The sequence below is a fragment of the Phascolarctos cinereus genome, unplaced genomic scaffold, assembly GCF_003287225.1.
Source record: "Phascolarctos cinereus isolate Bilbo 61053 unplaced genomic scaffold, phaCin_HiC Scaffold_3;HRSCAF=262, whole genome shotgun sequence".
NCBI classification, from domain to species: domain Eukaryota; kingdom Metazoa; phylum Chordata; class Mammalia; order Diprotodontia; family Phascolarctidae; genus Phascolarctos; species Phascolarctos cinereus.
This window is the reverse complement of record NW_027555736.1, coordinates 123,547,258-123,562,513: the sequence shown is the minus strand read 5'-3', so window position 1 is coordinate 123,562,513 and position 15,256 is coordinate 123,547,258. Positions and strand designations below refer to the sequence as shown.

At 37.4% G+C, this 15,256-nt stretch overlaps 1 protein-coding gene across 11 annotated transcripts in view; it reads left to right on the top strand.

Moving 5' to 3' along the window:
- Window positions 1-15,256, top strand: part of AKAP13 (A-kinase anchoring protein 13) — a 388,825-nt gene that overhangs the window by 237,145 nt on the left and 136,424 nt on the right. For all 11 annotated transcript variants that reach the window (XR_002320358.2, XM_020964547.2, XM_020964586.2 and 8 more), the window contains one exon: window positions 300-421. Coding sequence is in view for 10 of the 11 variants with exons in the window: in XM_020964547.2 (XP_020820206.1) it covers window positions 300-421 (122 nt within the window). In the remaining variant the exon portion in view is untranslated. The remainder of the gene's footprint in view (window positions 1-299; window positions 422-15,256) is intronic.

Sequence of the window (15,256 nt, the reverse complement as noted above, 5' to 3'; positions counted from 1 at the left end):
ACCGGACACTGCCCATGTGTCTGTACCTTCAGCTAGTGCTGTCTCCATAGCCTTATTAACTTTTCTCCAGGAGCAGGCTGCATTCTCATGGTTTGTTTTTGGTCAGGAACAGCTCCACAACTGTTTGGAAAATGAGCAGCCTAGTAGTGTCAGAAACAAAACCAGCTGCTGAAAGAATTCTTTTCTATTTAAATAAAAGTAAAAACAAATCGAACTAAAGCAGCAGCCTCTTGTGTAAACAGAAAGGCAAAAGAATCACATTTTCAAATGCACTTTACAAACCCCTTATGTCTCTTCAGAAATGCCAGACATGAAAGCAGAAGATGAAGTGGATTTTCTGGATAATTCCAGGAAGGACTCAATTTCTGAAGAAATGGATGTAGCTAAGCACAAGACAAAGCACACTGTAAAGACTCAGATGGTAAGTGGCATTGATAAAGCTCTATGGGAACAGAATATTAGTTTGGCTAATTATTAGCCTGGTCTGCTGATTCTGATTCATACCCTTGTTAACATCTATTTTTCCTGTGGACAGTATTTTCTTTTTTGGGCTTCTCTTATTCCATTATTAATATGGACACAGTGATAGAGTTAAGCTTTTATAACCCATATCCTCCACAGTAAGACATCTTCAGAGATTTTGTAGGGAAGAACTTTTTCCCTGTACTATTTACATATCTCCAAATATGTCATAGTTCTAGGTTTGATTAAATGAGAAGTATTAGAAATTTGCCTGGACAGGAAGGCACAAAATCTTATTGGATTAACTCAGTTTAACTTCTTACTCCCCTATGCCTGTGTAGAAACCTTTGACAATGGCAAAAAAAATGATATTTAAGGTTCGAAAAGTAATGATGAGTCTGATATAAAGAAGGGACCATTTTTAGGGACAGCAATTTAGGCTTTGTAGATGACGATGATTTGCTTGCTTTTCAATTCATTGATGCTTTTCTTACTCTAAAGCCGTGGGATTTGGGGAAAAACTTTTGTAAAGCTAAGGAAATTTTGAGCTGGGAGAATAAATTGTATGCTTGAAGGCTGAGGCCCTTCTGTTCAGATAGAAATCACGAAGAAGGTTGAAATCTTGAAACTAAGCTAAACAGTGCTGCCCTAAAAGCATCATCATCTTTAGCTAGAGGTGCCACTTGATTAAGTGGTTTCTCTTGTAGGGGTTTGAGTATATTTTACTCCTTGAGTTACCATAATAAGCTAACAGGGGAGCTATACTTTCCTAGTCTATCTCAGGTATATACACCCTGGCAGACAAGCTTTACTTTATTATAGTATTGTGGCATAAAGGTGCTGACTCTCCTAACCTACCCCTTATTATAAATAATACTCATGACTAATCCATGGGTGTCTACTTGTACAGAGGGAATTATTCCAGACAAAAGTGGCTTTTGGCCTAGAAAAGAAAGGATACACCCTGTGCATATATTTATATGTGCACACATAACACACATCTATATGTATTTTGTGTGTGTTTTCAGAAGCATCTCAGTGTAGGAGTTGGGGGAAAACCCTAACGTTCTTGAATTCTGTGCCTCTCTTATACATACTATCCAGACTCTTTAAGAGGTGAATGATAGGGGTTAAATTCAGCCTGACATTTTACGTGGGCTCCTTGCTTTCTGACAAAAACAATCATCTGATTGTTTCTTGGCTCACTTTAAAGTAACAAATAGTAAAAACAAAGAAAATCACCCCAGCTTTTTGCTTCAAGTTTTTGGTGTTGGAAGAGGCAGCTTTCTCTACATGGTGGAACATTATGTCTCATTTTTACAGAAGAAAGAATGGGATGTGGGAGGTCACATGACTCTCTCAGGGTAGAGCACAAATGGGATGAGAACTTGGGAGGTTGACTGGCTGCCCAGTGATCACACAAGCTGATCACTCTCTCTTTGAATTTTCATCCGGGCCCTGAAGGCTGTTGTCTACATGCCGAGCTTTGTACCATACATTAGTATATACTCATGGCATCTGCTTTGTGTCTGTCTGCATATTATGTTGATTGAGACAGCCAATGTTAGTGAGACTTGAAGAAGGAAGATTCTACATAGTTGAGGCTTTCTGCATTCAGCAGCCTGCTGCAGTAAGATAAAATCTGACAGTCTTCTTTTCTTCCCTATTGCTCTGCCAGACCACAACCAGCTTATCCTGGTTGCTGTGCCCTGAAAGGGCACTGTGCTGTTTATGTGCATGCAGCCTTGACATATTTTTCCCCCAAAGCAGATTTTTTTAAACTCTTCATACTGCTATATTTCCAGGAAATTAGCAGAGTAAAATATATAGGTGCCTATTTTGGATGTAGGCTATAGGAGAATGAAACTGCACGTATAGAGGATGTGAGTGGGGAGTGGTCATAGATGTGTATATTTTTAGGTATGTGTAGAGAAGTTTGGGAAAGAAGAGTAATGGTTATGCTATTAACTAGCTATGTGACTTTGTTCTGGTTAAGTTATCTAGAGCCAACTTATCCATAAAATGAAGGAACTGATTAGATTAACTAAAAGATCACTTCCACTTTTAAGAATTCTTCTGCCCTTACAATGCGAAGAGAGTCAGCTGAACTTGTGGGTGGAGTGGCATTGGTTTAATATAATAATATAATCCGCTCTTTCTGACACATGCCCTCTCCATGTGTCGGCCTTAGAAATAAGAGAACACTCACCACTTCACTGAATCACCCTGTCCAAATGTGATGCACAGAAAGAAGCTGAAATTCTTGGACTTTCCTACTGACTTGAGAAGCCATGATGGTGGCTTATGTACACCAGCTAGGTGAGCAGTGAAAAGGAAGGGCTTCCTACTTCATTTGGTTTCTTCAAGGCAGTCTCCTTGTTGTGCGTCCTTTGGGGAGACAAGCATAGGTATCAAAGAGATCCATTTACTTATTGTTGAAATGGACTTTCTAGGATTTAAAATGAGCTAAATTTATAGTAGATATTGAAAGTAATTTTTTATCTGTTTTCTTAACCTGTTTAGTGCTTAAAACTGGAAATTAGTCCTTTTGAGGCCATTAATGCTATAAATTAAGGTTCATGAAAAAATTACAAAGGTTATGCCAAAGTTAATGTTTGCATATGTACTTAGGGAGACCTTGTGTAATTGTTAAATCTTCTAGGTTTCTAATTAGAGGATCTTGAGCTAAATTTCTTTACTTGAGGTAAATTTTACAAATTTTGAGAGAAAAATATACATTAAAATAAAAAATGAACTGTTACATTATTGTTGAAACTTTGGTCAGTTTTGCCATGATGCTACTATTATTTGCTGTTATTCAGTGATTAATAATGTTGTTGGTAGTAAACACACTAAATCATCATTTCTTCCTCTTACCTCAGTCAGGTTTTGATTTGGAGGTTATTTATCTTTCTTGCTGCTTGTTCTGTATTTTCTTCAACCAGTTACATACACCTGGTTCTGTCACCTCAGTTAAGATCCTACGTCATCTTTTTTTTTGTTGTTCTTGCTGCATATTATTGTTGGATCTACTGTGTATATTATATATGTGCCTAAAACCTAACAATGACGCAGTTGCTGCTCTTGGAGTTAGTGTTCTAGGAAAACAAAGACATATAACCAACCATACACGGTTCTTTTGGAGACAAATGTAGGTTGTTTTATTTGAATGGTACTTCAGTATTATTAGAATCATACAGTTTAGAGCTGGGAGAGACTTTTGAGATTACCTTGTCCCTTTGTTTTATAGATGTGAAAACTTGAGTACAGAAAGGCAGTGATTTGCCAGGGTCACACAACTAATTAAATGACAGCTAAGACAAAAATCCAAGTTTCAGGATTCATAGCCTACTGCTCTTTACTGCTCTTTCTACTACCAGGGGTCATAATTTGGGATCTGTGAATTTAAAACATATTTACATACACTCAAACACACACACATACACATATTTGCTAACTGTATTTCAGTATAATTGGTTTCCTTAATAATCATTTGAAACTTATTTTGTATGTTAAAAAAAACCACGTTATTCTGAGAAGGGGCACCATAGGTTTCATCAGGCTGCCTAAAAAGTCTTTGTTGGAGCAGCTAGGTGGCACAGTGGGTAGAGCACCAGCCCTGGAGTCAGGAGGACCTCAGTTCAAATATGTCCTCAGACCAAACACTTGACACTTATTAACTGTGCGACCCTGGGCAAGTCCCTTAATCTCAATTGCCTAAAATTAAAAAAAAAAGTCTTTGTCACAAAAAACATGAAGAACGTCAGTATTAGACTGGATACTATGCATACCTAATTTCAAGGATAACAGAGGAAAGAAAAATAATTCTTTGTAATTATTTAGGCTAAATGAGAGTTTACTTTAAAGTAATGTGCTTAAAGTCTTTAGAGTACGCTAAGCTATAATTCAGTTTTCCTAAGTTGACATCTTTTCAGAGGACCTAGTTTTCCTAAGCTGCCCTTTGTTTCCTAAGGAATGATAATAGGGAGCAATTAGAAGAGAGATGTTGAGTTTAGAATTCGGAGATGCCATTAAAGGTATCAATCCAGAAAATAAAATCTTTTGGAATCTATTCTTACTTTGATCCATTTTACTTGTTAAAATAGCAAAGAGCCCTTTTGTTATATATTTTGTTAGAGATATAGGGCTCTAGAATCATCTCATGCAAGCCAACATTGCTATGCTTGGTTTATGGAGAGTCAAGGTTTTTTTAAATTGATTTTTAAAAATTAAAGGTCAGCTTAATAGAGTTTCATTAGCTTGAGGCATCACTAATAACATTTTGCACATGCTCTGTAAATAAACTTATTGGCTACTTAAAACAGATACTTGGGTGAACCTTGTCACATTAACCACAGTACTAACAACCAATCACAACGGAACAAATATGTTAAAGCAAAACTATAAAAATTTATATATTGAATATTACATTACTGGGAAAGTCTTCTTTATTTTTCAAAAGCCCATTAGGAAAGCATCTTTAATCAGATACATGCCTGATTTTGAAATTCCATAGCTAAACAGCAAAGTGACTGGGTTACCATAATTCACTTTATAATCTTATTAATATATGGTTCTTAAGGGCTATGATAAGTGTAATGTAGGCCTTGGAATATTTCTTATTAATACCCTCATCCATAAGTCTTTCCCTTCAGGCTTGTAAGTTAAACTGGTTTCCAAGATCTTGTTTATGTTGCTTTTATGAGGGTGAGAGAATATGTGAAATGGATAGTGGAGTTCATTGCATATCTATTCCTGACCCCCTGAAAGATTTCGTGTCACAGATATCTCTTTAGAAAAGGAAATGTTGGGTTTTCATTGTATTTTCAATATGTCCCTCCCAACATTCATTTGGCTGTCAAGAGAAGGAGGCCTCTAACCAACCCAGTCTTTAGGTCTCAACTTTGTACTAGGGGCAATCACAAAGAAACTTATTTTTGTTTGTTTGTTTTTAATTAATGCTTACTTTCCTGCACCTCAAGTCCTCCAGGAAATAAGAGAGCTCCCAGGGAATTATGTAATGGCTTCTGCTGTTATTTTTGTTGTGAGTTTCTTTTGGACTCTGCCTAGATTTCACTGATAAAGGAAACTCCTCCTACCAATGCAGATTGGCACTTGCTCTTCACTTAAAACCTGAGAAAGCTTTCTGGAGAGCTGAGACACCCAGTTTATACCAGATATGGGGTTTAAACTTAATGTCTTCGTGGCTCCAGCTCCAGCTCTTTCTCACTATACCACACTGCTGCTGTTCTTACATTTCTAGAATATAAGGATCCAGGAAAGAAGTTTGTCCAAGAACACCAGATAAATAGAACTACCGTTTGGAAAACCACAACACCAATCTGAGGAAATCAGATTACAGAATATGTCCATGTATATTTTTAGTTTTTATTATTTGAAGCCTACATTTCTAAGTGTGATGGAAAGAAATTGAGGAGTGTTAGCATGTTTAACACTAGCTAGAAAAGTTAGAAGAATTGTTAAGAATAACACTCTTTTAAAGGACGATACTTTCATTTTTTCTTGAATATTTTCCAACAAGTTATTTTGCTATATGTTCTTGATATTTTTAGTTTTTCTACAGATAAGTACTTTCTTCTTTTAAGGGACTACAGAAATATACTTAGAATCTTAAACCTCCAGATGCATAGCTATCCAAAGTTTCTTTTTCCTGGGACTAAGAACCAAATTCTTTGTTTGTGTTATATCCATCTTTTTGTACATTTTCTTGCATTCTTTTCCGTTCATTGTTATCTCAGTATATATAGTGAAATTCTAAACTAGAAAAGATCAATATTTAATACTGTAGATTAGCTTAATGGCTAATGAATAGGTGAATAGATGGTTTATTTGAAGATGGAATAGATGGAAATTTGAAGAAAACTGATAAACTAATATACTGAGCTAGGTTTCTCTCCCAAATACCCCACCCACCACCCTAGCTCCCTCTTGCTCTCTTCTCGTCCATTTCTTGCTCTCACTCTTGCTCTGTACTGTACTAAAATGGGATGTATTAAGTGGATATTAAGACATCTGGATTTTTTATTTAAAAAAAATTATCTGCTGAGAATACTGGTCCTCCTTATTCCTTCATTTTCCATGAACTCCTCTCTCCCCCTACCCCTGGAAAAAGAAGAAAGCAAACCAGTTAAAATTTGCTCAATGTTTTTCTTCTCTCTCTTAGACCATTTAACTCAAGTGGTTTCCCATACTTAAAGATAAATATTACACTTTTTGGTTGTGTATAAAAATACCTACATTCCAAAACAAATGTGTATTCCATAGCTTGGGATTCCATTGCATTCTGAGATGCCAGTACTAGATAGTACTCTAGAAAGATAAATAAACGCTTACTAAGTATGAAATTGTTCAGAGATGTTGTAGTTACTTCTATGTAGCCTACCCACATGCTTCTCGAATGCATGACTTTTGTTTTTTGCTTTTGGAAAGAAGAAGCTCCTTAATGGAAGAGAAGGTAAAGAAAAATACTCATTCCATTTCCAGGAAAGATCTAGGCCCTAGGGTCAATAGGTCTTTGATTGTCAATGACACATTTCTTAGAAGGCCTTTTGATAAGTCTACCAAGAAGATCCTCGTTGATGTCTTGCTAGTAGACTGCCACGTTAGAGAATATGAGACTGTGGGCCACACTTTGTTTGGAGAACTGTGCACAGTTTTGCCCATTTTTCTTATAGTGTTAAAACTGACCAGATCAAAAGTGGTGAGCTGATTTCAGGAAGCAGAGAAGGAAAAGTCAATGGGTAGAAAACATGAGTTCCTAGAGTAATAAATTTAGAATTGGAAGTCATCTCAGAAGCTATCAACTCTAACCCCTCATTTTATTGATGGGAAAAAACAGAACAGACATAGAAGTTACATGACTTGCCCAGGATCACATAGCTTGTAAGCATTTGAAGCTGGGTTTTCCTCTTTATAAGTATGATGCTTTTTCTGCTTTGTTTAGATGTTCCTTACTTCTTCTGTCTGCTCATCTTTTCCATAACTGGTAATTTTCACTTGACCATTTATGAATTTATTGATTCATTCATTCACTTACTCAACATTTATTAAGTGCCTACTTCATGCCCAGTACTTTGCTAGATACTATGAATATAAATACAGAAATGAAATTGTTCCTGCCCTCTCTGCTTACATTTTAATAAATTAATATAGCATTTTCACTGATAGGTATATCATTCTCATAGAGGCATCATCGTCAAGCAAATGTGAGATGTATTTGAAATAATTATACAGTGATTGAGAGGGGCATTAAAAACTTAAGGTATCACAAAAAGACTCTTGAAAAGAGGTTGCACTTGAGCTACCTTGGAAAAGGAGATAATGGTTCCTAGAGATAAAGAGGATTATATGAAGAGGGAAGGGAGCAAGCATTTATTAAGCACCTACAATGGCCCAGGCACTGTGCTAAGTGCTTTACAAATATTATTTCATCTAATATAACAGTTCTGTGATGTAGGTGCTGTTGTTAAGGAAACTGAGGCAGACAAAGGTTATGACTTTCCCAGGATCACACAGCTTATGTAAGTGTGAGGCTGGACTTGAACTCAGCTTTTCCTAACTCTAAGCCCCAAACTCTTGTTTTGTGCCGCCTAGCGGAAGGTGAGAGGAATACCGTTCCAGACAAGAGGCGAAGAGATGAAATGGCATGTATGGCCTATTTATTGACTATTCAGCAGGTATTATTGAATTTTAGTTATGTGACCCCTAAATGTAATCTTTCCCCAGAACCTCATATAGCGTGTAGTTTTACATCTCTGCATTGCAATACAATATCATGTATCATGTTTAGTAATTTGTTGGTGTTTCATTACCTGCCAGACCCTACTCTGCCAGGTACAGAGACTGTATCTTTTCTAAACTTTATGCTTTGCTCACCCTGTGGCACACAGTTGTTGTTTAATAAATGTTTTCGGATAATTCAGTATGTCCTTTTCATGTGTGTGTGGAAAGTAGGAAAGTAGGAAGGGATAAAAATATTTGTAAGACACAGTTCCCTTCACTCAAGTAACTTAACTGTCATACTTGTACATGAATAACTAGAAGATGAAGCAACACATGAGGGAATTCACGAGATTATAAAGTGAGTCAGTGGAAGGAGCCAGCTTTCTCCTAGTTCTTTCAAATAGGGCACTTGGAAGAATCGACATGTATTGAATATGTATCCCCTGGCGAGCTATGTGACTGGTAGATTCAGTGACAGTCCTGAGGACCTTTAAACCCTGTATATAACATTAACAAGTCAGTAACTAGCTCAGAGAGCTTAACATTTATAGAGGTGCTGAGACATTTTGGTGTCGTCTTAGGTCGAAAAAGTAGAGTGCATCTTAAAGCTGACTTTGAAGCCTAAGTAGCCCCAGTAAAGGTGTGGTGTTTAGGATTATAAATTCAGAGCTGAAAGGGAACCTTAGAGTCATCTAGTCTTGCTCATTTGAGGACACTGAGGTTCAGAGAAGCTGAGGCACTTGCCCAGGGTCACACAGGTCCTCAGTACAGATTCAAACCTAGGGCCCCTAAGAAGGTAAATTCAGTACTTATCCACTGCAGCACTGCTACTCCTAAATCTTCCTGTGTTACTGAGCAGAAGGGAAAGGTAACATCATCAAGAGGAATGAGGACGGAAGCATTTGAGAGTGAATGAAATAGGCTGCTTTATTGAAATCTGGAATTAAGGATAAAAAAAGAGCAGTACCTTTATTTCAATATTTCCATTCCTGTGGTATGAATTGGTCCAAAATACATTTGGCTCTTTATCCAGCGTCATTAAAACTCTCTTCATGGAAGTATGGAGTTCAAAACAAAACAAAGCTTGCCTGCCAGATTCCCCCACAGAAATGTCTTTTTTTTCCATACTTTGTTTCTCTATCCTTCTAAAACAGTACTACTTTTCCTTCTCAGCCGCTTTTTATTCAGAGATATGTAAACACTTTGTCTCTGTTCCAGGAGCTAAGTTCCAAAGTTGTTTGAGTGCTTATACAGAAAAAGAATCCATATGACAGCCTAAGTATTTAACAGACAGAGTGCTGTCCACAAGGGAGACTTGTAATGGTAATTATTTAGTGATGATGGTGTCTTGCTTTAAATCAGAACATTTCCTTAGGAGGGTGTACTTCATAAATTCCTACAATTTTTCAGGTTTAAAACTTTCAGGAAAAAAATAAAAGCAGAATAGGAAGGGCATCTCCAGAATAATCATGGCATTGAACCAGTATGCATGTATCTGGAGTGATCCTCTGGAATGGTTACCAGGATTGGTCTTTCTGGAAGTTTAATCCCTCTCAGAGCCTGTTGACCAATGTTTGGGGGAGGGGAGAGTCATCATTGTTGAAGATTGAGTTGGTTCAAAAGCATCCAAGATTTGACTACAAAATAACGAATCAGGTTTTCTTTCTCAGTTCCATTTAACAAGCATTTACTAAGTGCTTTCTATATGTAAGATTCTGTTTTGAGCAATGGTGACAGCATTACAATCAGTATGTAGTCTCCAGAGGTGCTGTTAGATATGATAATACTCATTTGGTTGTAAAACCATAAAATTTAATAGATCACAGTGCCCTTAGAGACAAATTAATCTAATAGCCTCATCTTCATGTCATGAAAGTAAGAATAATAATACTTAGCAGCACCTTTAAGGTTTGCAAAGCATTTTAAACATTATCTCATTTGATCCTTACAACCTTAGAGGAAGTAGATGCATTTTATCATCCACATTTTACAAATGAGGAAACTGAGGCTAAAGTTAAGTGATTTGCCTAGGGCACACAAAGTAGTAAGTGACCTAGGCAGGATTCGAACTCAGATGTTCTTGAATCCCAAGTTCTGCATTTGGTACACAGCATCTCCTAGCTTCCTAAGTGAGGCTCACAAAGGTGGCAAGTCAGGGACTAGAGTTTTGGTCTGGATTCTGGACTACACAATGGTTCCTTTATTAATTGCTTTTCTTTCCGTGCTTGTATTTTGACATTGAAAAGAAGGGATGTAGTAGAGAAAGAGAACAATACAGTGGAAAGAGCTCTGATTCTGGGGCTTAAATTGCCGTTCTCATATCCCACGTCTTACACTACTGTGTGACTGGGCTGATCAGTAAATCTTCATCTTTTACGTAGAAGTTTCATGACTTCTGAAGTTCCTTTTCTCTCTAGATCAGTGAGTCTGAATTTTATTTAAAGTTTAAAAACAACACTAGTTTAGCAGGGTGCTTCCCCTTAGCAGTTTGCCATATGGTTACAACTGCTTTTGCTGAAAGCAATTACTCTTTTAGTTAAATTTGCATAGATTGGAGAAGCTAGGGGTCTCTCAGCAGGCCAAAACCTCTTTCATGACTTCTTTTCTTCCTCATATGAACTTGCTCCATATTTCACTGTATGCAATTTCATAAAAATTGTCACCTCCTGAGAAGGTCTTTGGTTGTAACTGGGCATGGAGTGGAGTGTGCATGAGTCATTCGGGATCCTTAGACTCCTCTGAGGCTGTTTTTCTGGCAGCATTACAATGGAAGGCTGATTCTTAAAGAGGAGTAGTCACCAGCTGCTTCACCCAGCTAGGATCTGGCTCCCCATTTGACACCTCTACTTCAAAAGCACAGAACCATATGAGCCTCTTAAAAATAAACATGTGTCACCAAAAAAAGGGCAAAAATAAATAAATAATAAATATGTAATTTATTATTTCTGTTATCTTGTGGAACTAACAGTTTTGACATTTCACAGAAAACATTTTCCATTGATTGTCTTTCTGGCAAGTGTTAATTTTTAATATACAATCATCGGAAATAATAAGTCAAATGATCCCTTATTATTCTTGGAGATATGAATTAATCACAGCAGTTTTCTACCTCAGGCCCTGTTCATTCCTTCTGTTTTCCACCTTTTGTACACCTAGGGACCATAACTAATTATGTTATCTTTTGTGCATGCAAGAAATAAAATAAACATTATTGTTAACATAAGTAAATATGCATTTATACCCCTTACTAGGAGTTCTCTTCACCAAGGTAGTCATAGGTGCAACTCACCCCAAACCACTTAATAGCCTCATCTCTATCCACCCCACCCTGTACATCCCACAGACAAAACAAAAAACAAAAACAAACCAAAAAAAAACTGTATACAACTGTACATTAATTAACAAATCTTCTAGGAAAGAAGCTCCTTTTTACCAATTTGATATGGTTAGGAGCAAAGGGGTGGGAAAAATTAGATTCTCTTCAGTTCTGGGACTATTTAATTTAGTTTAACAGAAATGTATTCATTGGGAACATTAGAGGAAGAGGTCTTAGTGCTCTACCAGATTTGGGTCTCCCAAGGGTAGTTAGGATTCTGGGCGCATTGAAGAAAGGGCTGAACCCCTAGGGCTTACCCAGACCAGTAAACTGAGAATAGAGAAGACATCTGTGTTGTCTACTACCGAACAGAACATGATAGCTAACATTGAAACAGTGCTTTAAGGTTTACAAGGCACTTTACATGTGTCTCCTCATTTGATCATCACAGTAATACTGTGAAATAGATGCTGCTAATTATCTGCATTTTACAGACAAGAAAACTGAGACAGATAGGTTAACTGACTTGCCCAGGGTCACACAATAAGTGTCTGAGGCAGTATAGTATCTGAACTCAGAATATCTTAAGAGAAATAAATCTGCTTGTTAGCTGAGTGGGCTGGGGAGCTGTAGTCCATCTATCCTTGTAGGAAACCATGGAGAGAGTACCTGTACCATATTTGAGGTAAAGGTACTACACAGTGTGAGGGAGTAAGGAAATGATGCACTGCAATGATTTCTTATGTTTCCTGTAGTATTTCTTGCTGTGTTAAGAAAGTTTGGAAATAAAGAGCTCCATTGGAATACTTTTCATTAATAAAGATGCCACTGACTTTTTAATTGTCCTTAGCATGACTTCTCTCTGATTGTCTTGACTTAGATAGTCAGGCATTGCCTATGTTTACTTGTCAGTGTCAAAATAGAGCTTTCTGTTTTGTTGTATGCTTTTGTTTTTGCTACATTGGATAGTCAGGCTCCTCAATTCTTCATTTCTGCCCCAGAAAAGAAATATAATTACTTCATTTTGAAGCACTTCCTGGACCAGCCAGTGTCATATGTAGCATGGTGGGTCATGGTTCCTTTCTGGGAGAGGTTTGATATTCTTAATGGGAAGATTTAAAGGAAGAAAATAAAAATTGTGCCCTTCTTGTCCCATTAGTACTGAAACTTGGTGCAAGGTCTGCTTCTCATCAAGCTCAGTGAATTGTTTTTCTTCTGTCTGGACTGTTCTTGCCTCCTTCAGGATACAAATACTGGTATATTTGACGCTGAACTATAATGCAGTTGGTGTCACAGACGAAGCATTTAAAAGGAATATCTGAAAGCTGTTAGAAGAAATATTATTTTTCAGATAGGCGTATATTATCATATAGTCAATGTCAAAATCAGGGTATTTTTTTCTTTTAACTTTTTAAGTCAAAGCTCTAGCCCAGTAGACTCTTAGAAATCCCTGCCCCCATCCTACTTTTAGAGTGCTCTGAGGCTCTTATACAAGCATTAGAGATGCTTCTCACACACCAACCCCAGTTAATGCAGATGGCTGACATCTGTTGCTTCAAGTCATGGTTACTGTATGTTGTTGTCTCTCTTTCTGCTGCCCACTTTTTTGATTTGGCTTCAGATTATGAGTAGCTGTGCTTTTAGTTGTCCCTGGAGATGGGGGGAGAGGGGGAAGTGACCAACCCAAACCATTATTCTTGAGACTTTAATGACCAGCAATTTGGATCTTTGGGGTTTTTTTTAAACAATTGTTTTGTATTAGATTAAGATTGTCCTATTGCCTGTTCCCTAGTATGTCACCCTGAGGTATATTTTATAAAACGAAGTAATTCTGTCCTCTTAAGTCAATAGTTTTATCTTAGCCAGTCCTTCCTTCCGTTTTACCATGTGGGCTGTCCCCACTGGGTTTCCAGTTACTAGTTATATTATACCAAGAAGGGCAGAATCTCAAGGTGGCCAGTTTGAAGCACTGTTGTCTAAGCTGCCTGGCTGCTGGCTCTTTCATGCTGGTAGAACGGAGCCTAGAGGAGGAAGAAGGAAGGAACAGCAAAGGAAGGGCCCGAGAACAATGGCTTTAATGTTGGAGGGGGGTAGAAGAGGATCACCAGGCCTAAAATGTGGTATATTTTTTTTCTACTGCCTGTAACTGACAGGATAGCAGAGGCATGAAATGACAACAGCTGTGAAAGTGCCCGAGTTGATGGACTTGCCCAGCAGTTGTTCCCATAAGACATGGATATTTATTTATATTCTCAGCTTAGATCTGAAAAGGAAGATAAAGCAAAAGATGGGGGAAGGGTGTTGAGACATAAAAAGGAGGGAATGCTAATCCATTTTTTTTCCTTTTTGAAAAGGAAATATGAAGCATTCTTCATATTACCCACCAGTTCGGTCTAAGTAAGGGTAAGACCAGTCCAAATAAATAGATGATGTGAATACACAGTATTTTAAAAGACTTGTCAAGATCAGAGATTTAGAGCTGGAAGAGGCCTTGTATTCCAACTAGTTCAGCCCCAGTGCTTAACACAGCTCCTGGCATAGTATACACTTAATAAATGCTTTTTTGACTTGACTTATCGCAGATTAAAAAAAAAATACCAAGGCACAGAGAGTTTAAGTGACTTGCCTAAGGTGTTTTATTCTATTCATATATAATCAGTAGGGAAATTGTGCTAATGGCTCTTTCCAAGCTGGAGTGTTGCATTAACGAATACATAGTTTGCATGATGTAGAGGAAGAGTTTTTGATTTGGACAGTCAAGGGACCTGGATTCAAGTTCCAGATCTGTTGCTTACTTGGGTGACCTTACGTAAGTTCATTAACAGCTTTGGGACTTACTTTCTTCTTCTCTAAAATGAGGGGTTTGGACAAGATGACCTCTAAAAAGCATTTTAGCTCTAATCATATCCTGTTATTAAAATCTGTTCACTTTTACTGCAAATCATATTATCCTCTTTAGTCAAGCTGTTTCTTATTAGATGGTATAATAAAGTTAGATTTTCTGCCCATCTCATTTTGAATTATCACCATTGTTGAATTATTGAAGTAAGAATTAATGAAGTTTTACTACATACGTACATAGACACAGATATATCCATATGTACACAAGGATATATGTAAGGAAACACCATTAGGACATGATTTTTCTCATTAATTATTTTTAATAAATATGCAGCCATAACTTTCAGGGATGAAGGTATAACTGAAGTTAAAGCCTGCATATTTAGCAGCGGGTAAGTGTAATAGATACAGAGTAGGTGGAAGGTATTCTCAGAAGGGAAGGCACGAGCAGGTGGAGGGATGGGGAAGAGAATCCCTTAGAAAGTGGGTTTTGAGCTGAGTCTTAAAGTAAAGCCAGTAGGCAGAGGTGAGGAAGGGGACCATTCCAAGCATGGGAGAGAGCCAGGGCAAAGTCATGGAATCAAAAGATGGAGTGTCCAACCAACCCCTTGTTTTACAGAAGAAGAAAATAAAGTCCCAAACCTGTTAATGGACTTGCCTAAGATCACTCATGTAAACTCTCTGTGCCTTGGTTTCTTTATCTGTGAAATTCCTTCTATCCTTATTGCTTATCACTGGGGCACTGGCCCCAGCAGTACCCCTAGAACTTGTTTTCATAACAAAGTCTCTGAAAGTTCAAGTGTGGTCATTCAACATGAAGTTAAAAAAAAAACTTTTTTGGGTAGATTAATATAGCTTTATTCCTGTAAAAATAATTAGCAGATCAGTGGCCAA